At 46.3% G+C, this 20,409-nt stretch overlaps 1 protein-coding gene across 1 annotated transcript; it reads right to left on the reverse strand.

Moving 5' to 3' along the window:
* Positions 1 to 1,235: 1,235 nt before the first annotated feature.
* Positions 1,236 to 20,136, reverse strand: POLR3D (RNA polymerase III subunit D). The gene is made up of 9 exons (XM_057721108.1): positions 20,000 to 20,136; positions 19,577 to 19,746; positions 18,541 to 18,584; positions 17,763 to 17,914; positions 17,475 to 17,599; positions 17,097 to 17,265; positions 16,221 to 16,486; positions 15,592 to 15,744; positions 1,236 to 15,425 (listed from the first exon to the last, which is right to left on the reverse strand). The coding sequence occupies exons 2-9, from the start codon at positions 19,739 to 19,741 to the stop codon at positions 15,303 to 15,305; spliced, it is 1,197 nt and encodes a 398-aa protein (XP_057577091.1). The 5' UTR covers positions 19,742 to 19,746; positions 20,000 to 20,136; the 3' UTR covers positions 1,236 to 15,302.
* Positions 20,137 to 20,409: the final 273 nt, after the last annotated feature.

Genomic DNA, 20,409 nt, shown 5'->3' on the forward strand with positions numbered 1-20,409 from the left:
GCTGGATTATATGGTTGTTCTATTTTTAAATTTTTAAAAAAGAAATAAAATGCATATCTTTCCAATTAGTAGAGGGGAAAGATAATAAAATGAGAAAAAATCAATCCAAACAAAAAATGCAAGAAAGAAGAAAAATAAGTCACAGAAAAATCTGGACAAAGAGAAAGCACAAAATAAGTGGTAAAATAAATCTAGTGGTGTTAATAATTACAATAAACATAACTGGGCTGAACTTTCCAGGTAAAAGGCAAAGATTAACAAACTAGATTTAAAAACAAAACCCACCTATATGGTGTTTAATAGGAAAAGATAGACATAAAACATAATAATAGAGAAAGACTGAAAGTCAAATGGTTAAAAAGAATGGAGCAGTTGGCTTCCCTGGTGGTCCAGTGGTTAAGAATCCACCTTCCAATGCAGGAGATGCAGATTCAATCCCTGGTTGGGGAACTAAGAGTCCACACGCTGTGGGGCTACTAAGCCCGTGTGCCACAACTAGAGAGAAGCCTGCGTGCTGCAACGAAGAGCCCAAGCGCCGCAAGGAAAGATCCCACATGCCGCAACTAAGATCCAACGCAGCCAAAAATAAATAAATAAATATTAAAAAAGAAAAGAACGGAGCAGGCAAGCATGAAAGGAAGGAAGTGCAAGTCACCATGACTTTGGTGAACAGTTCTTTGCCACAAGCCAAGTGGCACTCATCCACCCAATGGAATGACAGCAATGGCCAGGGGAATGAATGATGGTGAGATCTAATGGGTGTTTTGCATGGAAAGGACAGGAGCTAGGACCAAGCCCTGCTGTTTTTAATAGACTCTCAGCTGAGATTAAAGAGAACGGTGATTAAATCAAGGTCCGTCCAACCACCTTGCAGAGGATGGCCAACTCAGCAGTCAGGTCAACTTAAAGGGCTTGCAACAGTTGGAGAGAATCAGGGTGTCTTCCTTTTTGAGGAAGTTCCAGAGGCAATTTTCCAGAGACAAACCATCAGTGTCCGACCCTGTCCCACGCCCCCATCCCAGGGACCTAAGTGGTCCCTCCCTGGTACCCAAGTCATTACTCTCCCTCCACTGGGTCCCATTCCAATAACTATAAATTAACCATTTGCAACACCCAGACCTTTTGTTCAGAGGGATCAGGTATAAAAGGAACAAGTGCATTTTTTAATAAAGTTTAATCAGTTGTGCTCCTAGTGTCTCATTTATTTTTTACAGCAACTCAGAACAAAAGAAATATCTAAAAATTCCATTTATTAAGTTGTCAGATCCAATTATCTTAATACATACTTGTGTTGTCACAGTTTTGAAGCCAACTGAAAAAAATACATATACATTGAAAGAAAAATATAAACTTTTACTCTATGTTAAAGAACAGTAGTCTCACCTTACCCACAGTTTCACTTTCTACAGTTTCAGTTACCCTCTGGCAACTGCTGGCTGAAAATCTTAAACAGAGAATTCCAGAAATAAACAATTCATAAGTTTTAAACTGTGCACCATTAAATGAGCAGTGTCATGAAATCTCACACCACCCTGCTCTGACCCACCCAGGATGTGAATCATCCCTTTGTCCAGCGTATCCATGCTGTATACCCTACCTGCCTGTTAGTATAGGAAAAAAACCATTGTATACACAGAGTTCAGTACGATCTTAGATTTCCGGCATCCACTTGGAACATATCCCCCCAAGGATAAGAGAAACTACTGTAATCATATTTACTTCCCTGGGTTGTGCTGGGTGCTGTACAACTTCTCAAACCTTGGAATCAGATTGGGCATTACCGTACTCATTTCCTGTACCACACTGATATTCGTGCAGTATTTGCTTTTTTTATCACAGCAACTGTAGAAAACCCAACTTTGCAAAGATATGACATTATCAAAAGGAAAACAATGTAATGTTGCAATCATAATCTACTTTGTACTAGTACTTTGCACAATTTCCTACAGATGTTGAGTATCACTGTGTTTCCCTTGCACATTTAAAATACAGTGGACCCTTGAACAACGTGTGGGGTTATGGGCACCAACCCTCTGCACAGTCAAAAATCTGCGTGTAATTCACAGTCAGCCTCCTCTATATGTGGTTCATCTGTATCTGAGGTTCCACAACCACAGATTCAACCAACCACAGATTGTGTAGTACTGTAGTATTTACTGTTGGAAAAAAACCCACATACACATGGACCCATCTGGGTCAAGCCCATTTGTTCAAAGGCCAACTATATTCCATGGTGCTCCATGGGCTTGCTGCCAAGGCACCCCAGGGTGCCTCAGGACACAGTTTGGGAACTATGAGTCTAATACAGAATTATCATTCAGTTTCAGGGACAAAATTCTTGGGGAAAACTTCAATATCAAACTGTCACACGTGATATTCCTCAGTAGTGTGAATGTGCAATCCACAAGTTGCACAAAGAGTTAATATTTTTTTAAAAAACTTAGCTTTAAGTTTGAATTCCCTAGGTCTTTCTTTTCGCTGGGCAGGCACTAGAGGGTGAAGCAATCAGGCCTGCTGGGGTTGCCATTAGGAGAAAGAAAGAAACATTGGACCTAAAAGGGAATCCCAAATTCTCAAAACAGGTCTGCGTAACACTCCACCTTTTCATCCTGATTAGTACCCAGGAAGTGGCCAAGAAGAAAAGATCAATTTCTAAGAAGAGTCGTAGTTAGTGACCACACTGCCTTGTTAACGCACACAGATCAGGAGGAGGGACAGAAATCCCTTTGAGTTGATTTTTTAAGCGGCTCTTCCAATGCTTAACAAGCCCAGGTGCCTGTGAATGGTGGCCTGTGCATGGTGGCCTGTGCAGAAAGTCCATCAAATACCTGAGTGCCTTGAAAGCCCATTGTGATCAAAGATGCATCATCATCAGACTGCAACTGTCTGGAAAGCCAGAAATACAGCAAAGATTAGTTTCAAGGGCCACAACGGTCTGGCTCTGGCCAGAGCAGAGCCAGTCAGCGGATTGGACTGAGACAGCAACACTGCAACCTGAAAAACTGTCGACAGTGGTGAACCCCAGGAGTGGGGCATAGGTTCGATGGCTTTGCCCCATGCAATGGGCCTCCCTCACCGAGACTAACAGTTCAACTTTTATTAGGAGGTGCAGGCCCAGCATGCAGTAGGAGCTGGGGCATCTGAAACATACAGTCCTTTACCCGGTGCCCAGTCTATGGTGCTGAGTATGTTCCATGTCTGGTCCAGGCAGCAAGGGTGGCTGTCTGGGCAGTGCAGGCTCAATCCACAGCTTAATTCCAGTCGGTCTCATCAGAGAATGGGCCTGCACCATGGGCACCTATAGGAGTAACCCGGATGGTTCCATTAGCAGCCACAATTTTTTTCCATGGTTGGTGGCCCCAAAGAGGGAAGTCTTTAATCTGCCAGTCTGTAGTTCTCCAAGTGGCAGACCAAACAGCTAGGCCATTGTCAACAGTGCAAACAAGACTCAGCAAAAATATAACAAGCTTCACCAAGGAGTACAGGCTGGAGCTGCGAGGACAGCTTCGAGCTCTGCCTACCGAGCAGAGCGACAACATCTGTCTTCTGTTCCATGGAGCTGGAGGAGATGCTGAACAGCCACAGCACGGTACCCGCCCAGAGGACGCCATGGGTTTCAGCTTAGCCAAACCACCAGCGAACCAGACCCAGGCATTTAGAAGAACCACAGTGGAATGAGAGCCCCACCAAGCAAGGGGCTTTGCTTCAGCCTGAAGAGTGGAGAATAACATTGCCCCCAAAGAGACGGCTGCCTGTTTGTCATGTAAAGCTGAAAACGCCACTGGGGCCAGGCCAGCTGGAGACCTAGATATACCATCCCTATCTGACAAGAGAGACTTGTTGGGACCTCCCCACATTGCTGGTTACTGAGTCCGAGTTAACCTACCCCTCAAAATATCAGTCACAAGGCCCCTGTGGGTGTTTGTTTTAAAACTCTCGGGTGTTCAGTTTTGACAAGAACCCAAGAATAAGGTAAGAGATGCTTTTCAAAAGAAGCATACCTCTTAGCATCATTAGGGGGGAAAAAAATCTCATCAGTGGATGCCTCCTGGTAGAGGCTGCCTCCCTCTGCCTCCCAAATGTTCTGATCAGAAAAAGGATCAATCAGAAAGATTTTTAGCTCAAAGGGATCATAGGGTGGTGGGGTTCCAAAAATACTAGCACCTCTCTACAGGCAGCAGCTCCCCACAGGTATCACCCCTTCTCGTGTTTATGAGCATTTGCAGGAAGTTCATGGAAAACACCAATGCCAATTACAATCAGGAGCAGAAGACAGGAGGACACTCCATTGAATTGGCCCAAAGTCCTGCCCACAAGGTTGGCCAGCTCCTTTCTTCTCCCTGGAAAAGTGAAGATAATTCTTCCCTTGGGAGGAAACCTAGGAGACTTCAAAAGTCTTTTTTTGCACTTGCTCAGAAATGCGGTTATCAATGCTTTAGCACGCACAGCCTTCACACAATAGGAGTCATTCCTTCATTCTTTCAACTAACATGTATTTGTTGTTTATTATGTACAAGGCACTATTTTAAGTTCTGGAGATGCAGTCATGAACAAAACAGTCTCTCATAGCTTATGTTCCAGTGGGAATATCAGACAAAAAAAGGAAATAGATAACATGTCAGATGGTGATAAATGCTATGGAAAAAAAGAGCAAGGAAAGAGGCAAAAGGAGTGTCAGGAATGGAACTTTCCTAATTTATGCAGGATGGTCAGGGAGAATTTCAGAGACCTGAAGGGAATGAGGAAACAAGACATGAAGGTCTCTGGGAAGGTGGGTTCTAGGCAGAGGGAAGATAATGCAAAACCCCTGAAGCTGGAGCCTGCCTTCTCTGTTATGTAAGAAATGGCTGGAGTGGAATGACCCAGGAGAGCTGGACATGCGGTCACAGGGATCATAGGAGGATCCCATGAGCTTTTATAATTTGAACAGACTTGGCTTTTACTCTGAATGAGATGGGAAGTGGCACAATATGGCATATTTTACCAGGATGTCTCTGGCTGGTGTGCTGAGAATGCACTGGTGGTGTGAGGGGGCGGGGTGTAGGCATGAGGGTATAGAAGCAGGCAGATCATTTAAGAGGCAACTGTAAAAAATTCCATAAGAGAGGATGTTAGTTTGGTCAAGAGTAATAATCCTGGAAGTAGTAAGAAGTGATAACATTCAGAATAGATTTTTTCAAATGATTATTTTGAAAATATAACCACAATACCATTATCATACCAAAAAAATGAACAATAATAATATCACCAAATATCTAGTCAATATACCAACATTCCTGATTGCCTCATGGTTTTTTTTTTTAAATGTGTTAAAAATTTCAAAGGTAAACAAAGCCAGCTATTAGTTTATATGGTGAAAAGAGATTTTATTCAGTAACTACTGACAGTTGGCAAAAAAGCTGAGCTCCATCCTGACTTGCAAAGAAGCATTGTAAAGGGAGAACGGGGACAGGGACTCGGGTGAAAAATTACAAAGCGTTGGTCGCTGTAAATGTGATTAGGTCAGCAGTGTCTGCTGTGTATTATGGAAGTTAGGATTCTATTCTCCCAGAGACTGGGCGACAGAAGCCCTCTCCTTCCATGAGATAATTACATCTCATGGCTTTCAGGTCCTTGAGACAAAGCACTCCGCAGTTGTAGAAGACATATATTATCTCAAAGGGACAGAGGAAGGATTCACAATTACAAGCCTTTATTGAGTAAATGCTCTCATAAAGGGAGGTCAGGGGACTAAATGTCAGGTGTTAGCCAAAACAACCAGCAAATTTTTTTGACACAACAAGTTTTTTTGATAGCTCTGAGCTTTTCCAAACAGAACTCAAAAGGGCCTGGGTGGTCCCAGAGTCAAGGCCTTAAGCTGCTAGGACCATGTTAAAGTTTGGTCAAGACTCTTACTGCAGGGGTTTTTGTTTGTTTGGTTTGGTTTGGTTGCCCCACACAGCTTCAAACCCATGCCCCCTGCAATGTAAGCACAGTGTCCTAACCACTGGACCACTAGGGAATTCCCAGTGCAGGGGGCTGAATGGAGTCTTCATGCTGAGATTCTTTGCAGTTCTCAGAATTGCTATTCAAGTAAGGTTCATACAAATAATGCCATTTGCAGCAACATGGATGGACCTAGAGATTATCATACTAAGTGAAGTAAGACAAAAAAAGAAATACCATATGATATCACTTACATGTGGAATCTAAAATATGACACAAATGAACTTATCTATGAAACAGAAACAGACTCAAAGACATAGAGAACAGACTTGTGGTTGCCAAGGGATGGGGCTGGGAGAGGGATGAATTAGGAGTTTGGGATTAACAGATGCAAACTATTATATATAGAATGGATAAACAACAAGGCCCTACTATATAGCACAGGGAACTATGTTCAATATTCTGTAATAGACCATAATGGGAAAGAATATGAAAAAGAATGTGTGTGTATATATATACATACATATATATAACACTGAATCATTTTACTACATATTAGAAACTAACGCAACATTGTAAATCAACTATGCTTCGATCAAATAAATATAAAAAGATAAAAATAAAAATAATACAAATAAGACATACATTGCAACTGACATTATCTTCTAAATCTCTATTTATCTGTAGGTTCCTCCTTCATTCTTCTTTTTTTCCCTTACAATTTGTTGAAGAACCTGAGTCATTTTTCCCATACACTCAAGGTTTTGCTGATGGAACTCTCATGGGTTATGTTTCTTGGTCCCTGTACTTCCCAAAATTGGTAGTTGGGGTGAACTGCCTACTAGACATACAAGAAGAGATGAAGGAGTGGCAGTTGGATATAAGGTTGGGAGACTGGAGAGAGGTCCCAGCTGCAGATAATAAATTGGGAGTCATAGGCATGGAGACTTCAGAGTCGTGATTCTAGGTGAGATGGCTGAGGAAATGAGTGGACCGGCAAGAGAAATGCTCTAAGGCTGGATGCGGAGGTACCAGGAAAGGAGATGGGGAGCACATCCAGCGAGGCAAGAACAGTTAGGATAGTGTCCCTGAAGCCAAGGAAGGAAAGTTTTTTAAGGAAGGGAGGAGTGATCAACTGTGTCAAATGTGATAACAGATTCAGTAAAATAAGGATGGCAAGTTTACTACTGAGTTCAGCACTGGTGAACTTGAGAACTGTTGGGAGGAGTAGTGAGGGCAGATTGGACTGGGTTCAAGAGAGAACGGATGAGAGAAAGCGGAGATAAACAAACACAACTCTTTCAAGAAGCTTTGCTGCAAAGGGAAGCAGAGAAAAGAGCTGATAGTTGGAAATGAATGCAACCTGGAAGGAAGATTTGTTTTCAAGATGGATCCCTAAGAGCCTATTTGGATCGTGTGAGACTGACCTAACAGATGGAAGCAGATATGTGTGTGTAGGGGTTGTTGGAACAATAACCTTTAAGTAAGAGGGATGGAATCTAGGGCTCCTGTGAAGGGTCTGATCTCTGGGAGGAGGGCAGACAGTTCATCCATAGTAACAGGAGGCAAGACTCTGCACCTGGACACAGCTGCAAAGAGACTGACAGATGCAGTAGTGGGAACACGTAGTGTTCTCTCCGACTGCTTCCATTTTCTTTATGCGATAAGAAGCTGGGTAACTGGATGAGAGTGAGGAAAGGTGTTGGAGGTTTGACAACAGAGTACTCTCTGGGAAGTGGGAGGAGTAAATGGACAAAGACAATGTACTAGATTATTGGTCTTAAAGTGAGATGATTCAGTTTGGTGTCCGGTGCTTCTCCAGCCAGGGTTAAGCTTTCAGGAGAGATCAGAGTAGGCAGAGATGTATATTTACCCAGAAGCGGGCTATTGTCCTATGAGTAAAACAGGAGAGAGGGGCAAGGGCACTAAGAGTGTATGCAAGGAAGTGGTTATAACAGCACACAATATCTGTACTGGCAGTTGAGGGTTTGCTTACACAAGTGATGTAAATTGGAAACACTTCTCTGTCATGATTGGGACCAGTAGATGTTCAGTTATTCTTTTTTTCTTTAAATAAATTTATTTTTGGCTGCATTGGGTCTTTGTTGCTGGGCGTGGGTCTTCTCTAGTTGTGGTGAGCAGGGGCTACTCTTCGTTGTGGTGTGCAGCTTCTCACTGCAGTGGCTTCTCTTGTTGCGGAGCACACGCTCTAGGTGTACAGGCTCAGTAGTTGTGGCGCACAGGCTTAGTTGCTCTGTAGCATGGGGAATCTTCCCAGACCAGGGATTGAACTCGTGTTCCATGCACTGGCAGGTGGATTCTTAACCACTGCACCACCAGGGAAGTCCTGTTCAGTTATTCTTAAAGTGAAAGAGATGTAACAGAGCCTGCTGGTTATTTCTCAGTATCCACTGTTTCCTTCTTCCATGATAATGAATCTTGATTTTTAGGAGGGTACATGCTCATTCCAGATAAAGACCACATTTCACAGCCTCCTTGGAGGCCAAGGGTGAGTATGTGACTACTCTCTGGACAACACTGTGATCAGTCACCCCTCCATATCCTCAGGGGATTGGTTCCCGGACCCCCTGCTGACATCTAACTCCATGGATGCTCAAGTCCCTTACTATCAGTTTAAGTCCCCTCCCTATCCGAGTATAAGCGAATCCATACAGTTCAAACCTGTGTTGTTCAAGGGTCAACTGTAACCATAAACGTTATGGCACAGCTCTTAGGCGCCTTCTTTAAAGACGATATAATACTGAATACATGCCCTGTCATTTGGCAAGGGGTGGGGGGATGGGGAAGTATGTAAACCTTTCATTCATCTGGCTGCCTGGGGTGGGGATGCAATGAACAGAGCTCTGGTTTCAATTTAAAAGTTGAGGATAAAAGCCACACCCTAGACACCACGGGAAGGTAAGCTGGAAGGAGCCGAAGACCCCTGGGGCTCCATGGAGCAGAACCGCCATACCAGCTCAGACTGTGCATCTTTAGATTTTTACGAGAGCAAAATTCTATTTGGTTAAACCACTGTTATTTTGGGGCTCTATTTCTCTCAGCTGAACCTAATCTTAACTGATATTTGGGGAGAAACTTTTAATACAGGAAATGCATCTATTTTAAATATTTTAACTTAACATTCATAAATGGACATTCTTCCCTTTTGGTGTATGGACAAGTCCTCCCTTAGAGTATGGGTCCACTGATTAGCATTCCATGAAAACTACACACACCCCCAATGCACTGCTAAGACCACAGCTGTGATTTCTCCAAAAGCAGAATGTGAGGTCAAAGCACGAGAGCACTTGTGCAGAAATGTGAATGCAGAGTTACTCTAGATGATACGACTCCTCCCCTACCTTTACATTTACCTTGCCTAAACTGAATTCAATGGGAGTATTTAGTGACTCACGTTAATTGTCTTTCCAAAGCATTTACCTTAGTTTCCACAGAAATAAGAACTTTCTTTTAGCACTTACATTTCATCAGTTTATACTCAATTAAATTATGTTCTTTATTTTCATCAGAAATACTTCCTTCTAACCTTCATATTTTATTAGTTTATATCATGTTTAATTGAATTATGTAATTACAACAGTGAACACAACTGGCAAAAAAAAAAAAGCTTGGGAAAAATACAACTGACTTTTGGAAAGCATATAATCCAACCGTGGGAGCAGTGTGTTCTTCACACATCAACCCCTTTCACATCTGACGGAGGTAAGAGAGAAAACATTAGTTTTCTACCTTGAGGGTCAGTTAAGTACAGGTCAGGTTTCTACTCAGCATCTTCTTACGTTTATATAGTTTGAAAACAGAATCTTGATTATACGTTTAATTTTTACAAATACGCAAGCAACTCTTGCACACTGTTGATGGGCATGTAGACAGGTGCAAGCATTCTGGAGGGTGCTATCTACCAAAAGCCTTAAAGATGGCATAGAATTTGACACTTCTAATGTCAAAAAAGCCACTTTTAATTAAAAATCCTAAGAAAATAATGATATCAGCAACAATTTAACTACAAAATTGTTTATCACATCATTTTTTTTAAAAATAGTGGAAAATTGGAAAAACTAAAATTGTCCAGAAATCAGGGAATATTTGGATGAATTTTGATAGTCCAAAGATGCATTCTAACGTAGCCATTAACATTATGTTATACAGTGTAAGAGCTGTTTCCAAAAGGATTCCTGTATTATCTTGCCCTGGGGAAATGTGTGAGAGTCAAACTGCGTATAGTCAAGTCTTAGGTATGGTGTTTTCATTTGGAATATACCGTTTTGAGGGAATGAATCAGAGAGAACTTTGTATTGGCAGTATGACATGATCACAGAAAGCTTCACCTTTAAATTCAGGATCATTAAGCCAACTCTGGTGAATATGGTAGACCAGCACACATCAACCACCACTATAGAGTGCCAGCCTGGATTACTGGGGCTAGAAAAGGGATGCTACATTTCCTAAAATCTCTTGTGCTAGGGTTCTGGGTGCGACTTAGGTTCTACCAATCGGGATTTGAAAGGTGGAAGTACAGGCCACCTTCCTACTGCTTTGGCTGTTTGATTCTTCTCTCTCACACCCCACACCTACTCTATCAGCAGGTCGAGGTGGCTCCACCTTTGGAATAGTATCTAGCATCCAACCACGTTCCAACATCTCCACTGTTAACCCTGGGCCAAGCCACTGCCATCTGTTGCCTGGGTTAACGTAGCAGCCTCCAAATTGGTGCCTCTGCTTCCACCCTTGCCTCAACCCAGCAGCTAACACGAGCCTTTTGAAACCTAAGAGACACTTGCGACAGCTAACCATTTCCTTAGAATACAGCCAAAGTCCTTACAATGGCCTCAAAGCCCTGTAGGACCGGGGCTGCCCTCCCCACGCCTGATACTGTCCCTCCTCAGCTCCCAGCCATCCCCACCACCTACTGATCCTGCTGGTTCACTTCAAATATTTTTCTCAACGAGGCCTACCCTACTAACTGTGACACTACCACCCATAGACTCCCCTTATCCTTAAAAAAAAAATTTCCAAGCACTCATCACCTTCTAAATACTATGTAACTTACTTATGCTTATTGTCTATCTCCCTCACTAGAATGCAAGTTCCACCAGGACAGAGACCTTTCTGTTTTGTCACTGATGAATACTAAGCTAGAACTGTATCTAGCACAGAGGGCACTGAGTACCTGGGCGGTTCTCTTCAGGTGTTCCAGGGTGCGACCTTTAGCTCTGTGGTTCTCCAGGCAGCTGAGACTGGGGTCATTTCCTGATCCCTGGATTGCAGCCATGCAGCGTGTTCTGAAACTCACAGCTCTATCCTGGTCCTCCGCCTTCCTGATTCTAGCAGAGGTTGTTAGCTCTCATGGTGGATCAGTTCTCTAGGGTTCTGATTCCTGGAGGCTCACCTTATGGCTCCACTCCTCCAGCTTTCTGATGAGTCTAAAAATACTCATTTTTCCATATTAAACTTTTCTGCTTAGAGTACCTAGAATGGTTTCTATTTCTCCACTAAATCCTGAAAGGTACACAAGATAAGATCATTGGGCCAATGATGATCAAGACTGCATTTTTCCCGACTGACTGGGTCTTAAATGTAAATAAGACAAATAGAAGGAAATCCAACCTCTGCCTCAGCTTTCAGGGAGCTGGATCAGTGACTGCTCCAATGGAAGGGGACAGAAGAAATGCTTCTGAAGAGCTGAGTCAGAAGTTTGCCACACAGAGGGGTTCCTAGAGTTGGCATTCTATCTCTTATTTTTTCACATGAGGCCCTTTGAGACCTAACCTCACTTCAGTCCTGACCCCCCCATCAGTAGAACTCTGGCAGCTGAACCAGTCCAAGAGCAGTTGTCAACACTGCATCTGTCACCACAGCTGTAGCTATCTTAAGAGGGGCATGCCCCAACTGTGTAAGTATCCTGCACGTGGATGGGGGTCGGATGAATAAGTGATGGATGTCACTTTTTTCACTCTGACTATACCTAAGAAATAAAACCTCTTTTCCTTTAAATAGCCAAGTGTGAGTGATCAATTGGATCACATGGGTAAGTCTGGGAGGATTAAAGGGCGCTGTCTCTGGTATTTTCAGCTAGATCAGAAGTATCTGAAGCACAAGATGCTTATTATTAACATGGAGGTACTGTATTTATGAGTGAGATGAAACGTGATAAAACAGCACGTTTATATTATTACATATAACATACAATTTTGTAGTCTGAAAGAATGCACTAAAATGTTAAAACTGGATTATTTGGAATAAAAGGTAATCGAACATCAAAAAACTCTACCTAGATATAGTTTGGGTTTACTACAACAGACTGTATTTTTTAATCATGGACTGTCTCAACCTAACTGCCGTTCCTGTTTCTTCCCTGCTAACAAAACCCTGTCTCACAGGCAACAAGACATCAATGCCAGGGGGCAAACTGGTCCACCCATCCCTCTCTGCCAGTGCCCATCCAAGGCTGGGTGTGTGGTCCGCTCTATCAGAGAGACAGGGGCAAGTCTCTTCGGGCTCTGAAGGATACTCCTCCCTGATCCGAGAGGGATGAGGAGAAGGTTCCTTTACTGCTGTCTACTTTGCTTCCTGCTTTGGCTCTGGACACTGTCATTTGAAGAAATGAGGCAGTGTTTTATAGCCACTTTGTAATACCAAGGAGGGCAGAACAAATGCATCCAAGAAAATCCTGATGTTGTGGCTGCCACCCAACTCTGGAACCATCTCTCTCCAGACTGCCCGTTACATGACACAACTAAACATCCTTACGGCTTACATCAATGTCAGTCTAGTTTTCTGTTATTTGTGCTGCTCACGTCCTGACAGAAGCATTTTTCTGTCTGACATGATATACTTTATATCCGCTGTAATGTAAAAGCAACCCTATTAAAAAGCTACTATTATCTCATTTTTACAGAAGATGAATAAAACTGAGCTTAGGGAAGATAACTGATTTTCCCCAAAGTTATACGGGTGGAATTAACATTCAAACCCCATCCTGACTCTAAGGCCCACACTCTGTCACTTAATCATGGAGTTAAGAAACGGACAAGTGTATAGTTCGTTTTCGGTGTCTTAACAAAATGCATACACACAGATGCAGGTAGTAATAAATTTGCATCCATTTGCACTCATACATGAATTTGGCTTTGGGCTTTTTACTCCTGTTATTTGCATTTATTTGTTGGTAGAAATGTATGCTTTGGAGGGTTGGCCAAGAAAGTAGACTTGCCTTGTCTTTCGCCCACACTTCCACTGACGACGTCCAATCTGTGTATCAGAAATGCAGAGACAGGCTGTGGGGACTCTGATGCAGGGTCGTAACGGTCAATCCCCAAGATACTTGAAATGGCGAAGTGGTGAAGGTTAAAGTGGTACATGCTCTTCCTCAAGATTCCATGGGAGAGTCAAAGAACTAAAGACTGCAAGACACCAAACACCTAACGAGGCAGGGCCTCTGAGTTAGCCTGGAAAACAGAAGAGTGTTTTTGAACCAAAGAAAGCAAGTGAAAGAGAGGATCACAGTGGAGACTCACTGGCAGGGCACTAGCTATGGAAAAGGAGAAGCAGCAAACACGGAAGCCCAGAAAACAAAAAAAGGAGCTGATTCATCAAAGCTCAGCATCAGACCAAACAGGACGTCCATGGCACACATCTCAAGACCTTTTCTGCTCCCCTGTCCTCCACAGTGAGAATAGAGACCAGAACAGCACCATCCAACAGAGCTCATGTGAGCTCTTAGCTACAGAAGGGGAGATGTGGGGCCTGCGTGGTCAGGCCCACCCCCAGCTGCTGGCTGGGGAGCCTGAGGGGCTCCGTGGAGGAGAGGCTCCAGTGGAGATGAGTAAAAAAGGGCTCAAGGAAGAGAAATAAGGCGAGACTAAAGGAAGGCACAGCCCTGCAAACCCTCTGGGGCCACCAAATCAAGAGGAGGCATTTCTCACGGAGCCATGCGGTTCACACCTGTCCCAAAGGCGATCTGCTAAGCTCACAGGAAAGGGAGCTGCGTCTCTGGTGTCTGACGACCACAGACACCGCAGCAAGAGGCTCTCCCCAACCTCCGAGGTGTCGCCCCCACCCCGCCCTGCAGACGAGGGACGAGGAAAGAAAAGCTGCTCCTCGGGGACCACACACTGGAAGGGTCAGGAGTGTGAGGAGCTGCTGAGAGCAATGAGACCGCAGACCAATGAGCAACAAGGCCAGCGCAGCCAGTGGGAGTGGAATCCAAGCTGACGCCAGGACAGGACATAGAGGGGGAGCTCTCATATTCAAAGTGAGGCCATTATTCAATAAATCTCTATTTCCTATCTCATCCAGGGTTGTTTTCCAGCAGTATTTGACTTGGTGTGGTGATAACTCTCTAGGAGTGGTCACAGGTTTCTTCTGAGAAATATTTAAGTGGAGCTGGAAGAGTAGCTGCTACTTAAGCGCAGGGGTGAGGGTGGGGGGGGGGATAAGACCTGGGACCATCGTGTCACCCCAAGGCATCTGTAGGGCACCGGGAGGAGTGAGTCTCTGACTTCGTCACTTCTGATGGCACCTAAAGCTAGGGCCTCACAGCAATGAACAGGAAGCACTTGCCTAAGAGTGCTCAGGAGAAAAGGGCATAGAAGGGACCAAACCCAAACCTCAGACCATCAGGCCAGGGAGGATGGGATACAGAGTAAGAATGTGGGAGGAAGCAGCTCCACTCACTTTATCTGAGATTCTTAGAATCTCTTTTGTTTGAAAACAGATTCAGTCGAAGGGAAACTAAACTAACATTTATTGAGTGCCTACTCTGTATGTCTGGCCTTGTGCAAGTTTTCATCGGCAATATTCTACTGCATCCTCACGCCAACCCTGTGAGGTAGGTACCGTCCTCATGTCTGTCAGATGAGGAGTACGAGGCTCAGAAAGGTTAGGTAGTTTGTCCAATCACACAGTTAGTAGTGGACAGAGCTGGGGTTGAGTCTCAGATTCGAGAAGTCCCGGCTCTCTCTCCGGCACCACCTCGTGTGAGGAAGGAGGGAGTAGAAGTGGCAGCAGCTGTCCTTACATTTCCCACCCTGAGAACCAAGAAGGAGCCTGTCCTTTCCCAGACCTACCCTCTCCACCTGGGGAGGATGCAGTCAGTTGAACAGCAAGGACATAAATATAAAAATAAACAGCAGGGACAAGCCCCCCAGCAGCAAGAGTGTGCTGCTTCTGTGCTGTGGGAAGGTCATCGCGCCATTCACAGCTGCTGCAGGAAGGAGCCACGTGGGGAAAACTGGGACAATGGCTGGAGTGGGTGGGCTAAACAGGCCCCTTCTGGGTCGAACAGATTTGAGAACAAAACGTCTGGAGCAGGCAACAGCCGTGGGCACAGTCTCCATCGCCCTCCATCTGCCACTTTACCGGTGTTTGTGATCCAACAGGGATTCAAAATTGGGAGAACATACAAGTTTGTGCTTTACGTGTCCCAGGACTGTCATGTCACCCGTCCTACTGTCTCCAAGGCCCACGGACACCAGCTCCTGCCAATCAACACAGACGGACGTGAGAACCAAAACTGTATAGCCTCACTCAGTCCTGTGATTTTAATGTGATAATCCCAAGAACCCTTCCCCCGTATTCAGCACCAAGTCCTTAACACTCCTCAACATCCTGAAGAGCCTCCGTCCCAACCCGGCGGGCTCTTACCTGCAGGAAAGAACAGGTGGTCCCCATCGTCACGTCCAGAGTCACCTTGCCCAGGAGGAGCTGCACCTTCCCAGACTTGCGGATGAGCAGCTTGCCAACCTGACCCTCTGTCAGGTCAGTCAGGGTACAAGCATTCTCTGCCAGCCTGGCCTCCTGTGAAGACAATCAGGCGGTGAAAACTGGGTAAGGAGCCGTTTCCTCCATCCTTCATGAAGGAACCCTTTCCCAAAGGAAGGCATCAGCAGCCAAGGTTAGAATGAACTCCCCAGAGAGGGCCTTTTCCTGGGGCTGCCTGCCACGGGTCAAACAACAAAATAAAACACACCAAAACCAAACCACAGCAAACACAAATAAATGGAGAAGATATCAGTAACTGCTGAACCTGGGTGACAGTACATGGGAGTTTACGTTCTCTCATTTGTATATGTTCAAAATACTTCATTGTGAAAAACAAAACACACATACAATTGGGGCTGAAGTATAAAGCCCCAAGCCCCTCGCAGGTAGAAAGACCAAATGCATACTATTTTCGAAATTCCACGTAGGCAGCACACTTTTGCTTCCCCCTACAGGTGGCCATTTTCCCTCCTGGTCCCCTGCAAATTCACAGAACTCATTCGTGACCATACCCGGTCTTTCTCCTGCTTTATCATCACCATCTGTCCGTCCTCACTCTGCACCTCTGTCTTGATAGGCTTGATGTCCTGAGTGGGAGGCTGGCCGGGGAGCGAGTCTGGCAGCTGCAGGAACAGCAGCTCTTCTTCCTGCGTGAGGCTCAGCTCCCTGAGCAGCTCTGCCACAGATACGTCCTTCGGGAGGCCCGGGGTCTTCCTGGCTGCTCTGGGAGGAGCCTTCATCTTGGCCTCCTCCTCCTCATCTCGTGGCTCCTCTTTCACTGTCCGAGATAACAGAAATGGAAGGGCTGTCATGGCCACTGCCCCCCCACGCCATCTCACTGCCCCTATTCCTTCAGCCCGGTACGCTCCACTGTCCCTCAGTCAGGAAGCCAGAGGGAAACTCTACCTACAAAGAGGGACCCAGGAGGTATGTGACTTACTTAAAAAGGGGTAGCTGAGGCGGGGCCCACCGACCCCCGTCAGCATGAACCCGCTGAGAGTGCTCAGGTCCTGTGGCGTGGGGAGGGGACCGGCTTAATGGCAGCAGTCTGGGAAGCTCACTCCTGGGGCCCAGCCAGAGAAGAGGAGACAAGACCTTAACTGAGGGGCCTCCCTGGTGGCGCCGTGGTTAAGAATCCGCCTGCCAAGGCAGGGGACACGGGTTCCATCCCCAGTCTGGGAAGATCCCACAGGCCACGGAGCAACTAAGCCCGTGTGCCGCAACTACTGAGCCTGTGTGCTGCAACTACTGAAGGCTAAGCACCTAGAGCCCATGCTCCACAATGAAGACGAGACCCTCCACTCACCACAACTAAAGAAAAAGCCCATGCGCAGCAATGAAGACCCAATGCAGCAAAAAAAAAAAAGATGTTGACTGACACAGAGTACCTTTCACAGCAGGCACATCCACCTCCATGTCCTCTTCCTTAGGGCCAGCCAGCCAAGGTTTAACATCTGGTTCTTCATTCTCTTCCTTAAAAAGCCAGCCCGAGTGAGCCAGTGGCAGCTGCACAGGCATATTTCGAGTGTCATTCCTCAGCCCAGGGTCATCGATGAACTGCCAAAGAAAAGTCAGGGATCACATGGTGGGGCCAGCATACACATGTACCTGGAGTGCCATCCACCTTAGTCCTTTTCTAATCGAAGATTCCTGCTGCTCACCAGGCTCTCGGGACATCTGAGAGCTCTGCTTCCACGGACCTGGTTCCCTGGAAGCACTTTTCATCACACAAAGAAGCCCCCTCCCCCCAGCCTGCTGGTACCTACATCATCCTTCTCCAGCATGCGCAGGATCTGTTTTGTTTCTTCATCTGTCTCCCTCTTCTCCTTTTTGATGTTGATGATATGAGAGGGCCCCATGTCCGACATATCCACGGTCTTATCCCAGTTCCCTGTGGGAAACCACCCAGGTCACCAGGAGTAAGGGAGGGACCAACACCAAGGAACACTAAACTGGGAGCAAGCAGGGGAATGTCACCGTCCTTGCCCTTCTCCTGGGCAGCCTGAACTAAAATCCACCGATTCCTTCCTCCCAGAGCCCCGGCAGCATTGTACCCTTTTTCTTCATCATTTCAGCTGGGCCCTGCTCAAAGATAGAGTGGGACTGGATCACTTCTGGGCGCCCCCGGCCCCGTCCATGGCCCTCGCGCTGTCGGTCTCTATCCCTTTCACGTTTCTCCTTCTTGACAGTTACTTCTTCCTTGGGCCTGGAAAAGAGAATGGGTTAAGGGAAACCACTCACTTCACCTGCCTCTGAGAACTGGTCCTACTCTCCCACACCACTTTGCTCCACCTGAGACGAGAGTTTATGAGCCAACGACTACATCACGAGACACAGAACACCCAGTCCTAAGTCTAGCACTTTTTTCACTTCCTTTATGAGGTAGAGTCCTTTTGGTTTACTGTACATTACCTTTCTGTTTGAGACTGTATGTCAGAAGTATAACTCAAGAGTTGAATTAGAGATTGCCCCCAAATGTGGATTTTTTGGTACTGATTGAAAGCAGGAAGGCTGCAATGTGAAAGAATTTAAGGGGAAACCTGACACATCTTTGCCCAAATTACTGGCTCTCAACTTTGGCTATAAAAGATAATCACTCTGTTTCATTGCAAACAAGTTAAATCACAATTTTAGGGATGGACTCCCAGGCATCAGTATTTTTTTAAAGCTTGAACATTAGAATCACCTGGGAGCCAGGGTTGACAATCACTACTGAAAAGAACTAAATCTACAAATTTACATTTTTGAGCCACATACCTAGTTATTTCCCCAAAGACCCAAACACAGAACAGGTAAACAAGGGGCAAGTACTCAGAAGGCCTAGCTACTTACTCTTCCTTGATCTTCCGACTGATGATATTTGGGGTGAAGGTTTTCTGAAAGTAAAATACAGGAGTCACTGATTTGGTAAGTTCTGATTCCAAAGTACAGAGGAAAATAAAAACTGCCAAAGGGCATCTTCTATGTACGAAGAACAACATGGCTCTCTTCTGCACACTCCACACTGTTGTCAAAGATTTACAGAAATGGACATGTGCTTGAAAAGGAGGAATGTCATGTCATGGTGGCAGTGGAGTTACACACAGAAGAAAGGGGCATCAAAAACATTTAAATAGCAGCCTCAGCCTCTACTCCCTTAAAAGAGAGCCCTCAAGACTTCTAACAGCAAAGGAATTTACCTAATCTCACCCACTGTCTTCAAACTGCTACAGAGACCAGACAGTATCATAGGGAAAGAGCTCTAGCAGCAAGGCTCAAGTAGGGAAGACAGATCTGCCAGCACTCACAAACAGAGGATCAGGTTTGACTGCCACCAAAACTTCCAAAGGTAAACTCAGGTCTTCAAAAACTGGCTGCTTTATGCTCTGTCATCCTCCCCACCCTCTTTAAGGTCTACCCTTTACATCTACAGTCATAAACATAATAGGAGAGAACACAGAGCCTCTAATACCACGCCTAAGACTCATAATACTTTGGACAAGAAGTCTGCACACTGGGATCCAGGGCAAATTCAGAACTCTCTTAAACTGCAGGCAAAGTTTATGTCTGCGTGGTTTTCATGGGTTTTGTAAAGAGATCTAAGACACACACAAAAAGGAAATAAACACTGCTCAAGTTGTTTGTGAACTAAGTAGGATTCTCTGCTCTTCAGCCATCTCTGAGAGCCATGTCAACATCTTGTATCCAGTATCTTTACTTGAAGGTAGGGCAGGCTCCCCAGAGATTGCAGGAGGAACTCTGAGGACAAGATTCTTGAGTCCCAACACCACGCCTAGCACTTGGTAGGGGCTATGGGAACATCAGTCAAACCCCCAGGTGCCTGGAATTCAGGGTGGTTGGGTTTTCTTAAAAAGGTGCCATCGGGTACCTTTTTGACTCCTCCGAGGGTGAGGTCCCTGGAGCGGATGGAGGGAAGGCGGCCCGGGGTGAGGGGGGGCGCCGGCCTCCTCCCGATAAGTCCCCGGGCCCCAGAAAGGAGGGGTCGGGGCCCTCCCGGAGCGCTAGGCTCGCCCGCGCCGTTTCCTTCCGACATGTTGCCTGCGAGAGGAGGAAAAGGAGTAACGAAGTCACTGCAGGAGAAGGACTCACGGACCCCGGGCGGAACCCCACCCACGTGGCCCCCCCCCCCCGCCACGTGGCCCCCCCCCCCCCCCCCCCCGGTCAGCTCGTTCCCGGGCAGAGTCTCAGCTCCTCCCCCTCCCACGTGGCGAGACTTCCCGGACCACCCCAGCCAGAGCCTTTGGCTTGCCCTCTCCCCAGGCCCCCGGCCAGGCACGAGGCAACGACGCACCCCAGCGCACGCAGGCTGCAGCTCCGTACACGCGCGTCCCGACTTCACCTTCGAGGCGACCCGCAGCCAGCCCAAGGCCTCGGCGCCGGACGGAAGTCTGCGTGGCAGGGCCCGGGCGCCGCCATCTTGCCGCCGGGCGGAAGTGAGGTCGGTGGGCGGGGCCGGGCCACAGTATTTATCCGGCGGCGCCTCGGTCCCCTCCGCCTTCTCTTCCCGGTTCTTCCCGGAGTCGGGAAAAGCTGGGTTGAGAGGGCGAAAAAGGAAGAGGGGTATGGTCTAGGTTGCGCCACAGTGCAGCGCTCGGGGGATCTTGGCCCGCGGCGTGAGTTGGAGGTGCCCAGCTTAGGGTCAGGGGGCCGGGGGGCAACCAGGACGCAACGTGGGGGTTCGCCGCTGCGGAGCCTCGGGGT

This window comes from Hippopotamus amphibius, chromosome 2 (genome assembly GCF_030028045.1).
Source record: "Hippopotamus amphibius kiboko isolate mHipAmp2 chromosome 2, mHipAmp2.hap2, whole genome shotgun sequence".
NCBI lineage: Eukaryota > Metazoa > Chordata > Mammalia > Artiodactyla > Hippopotamidae > Hippopotamus > Hippopotamus amphibius.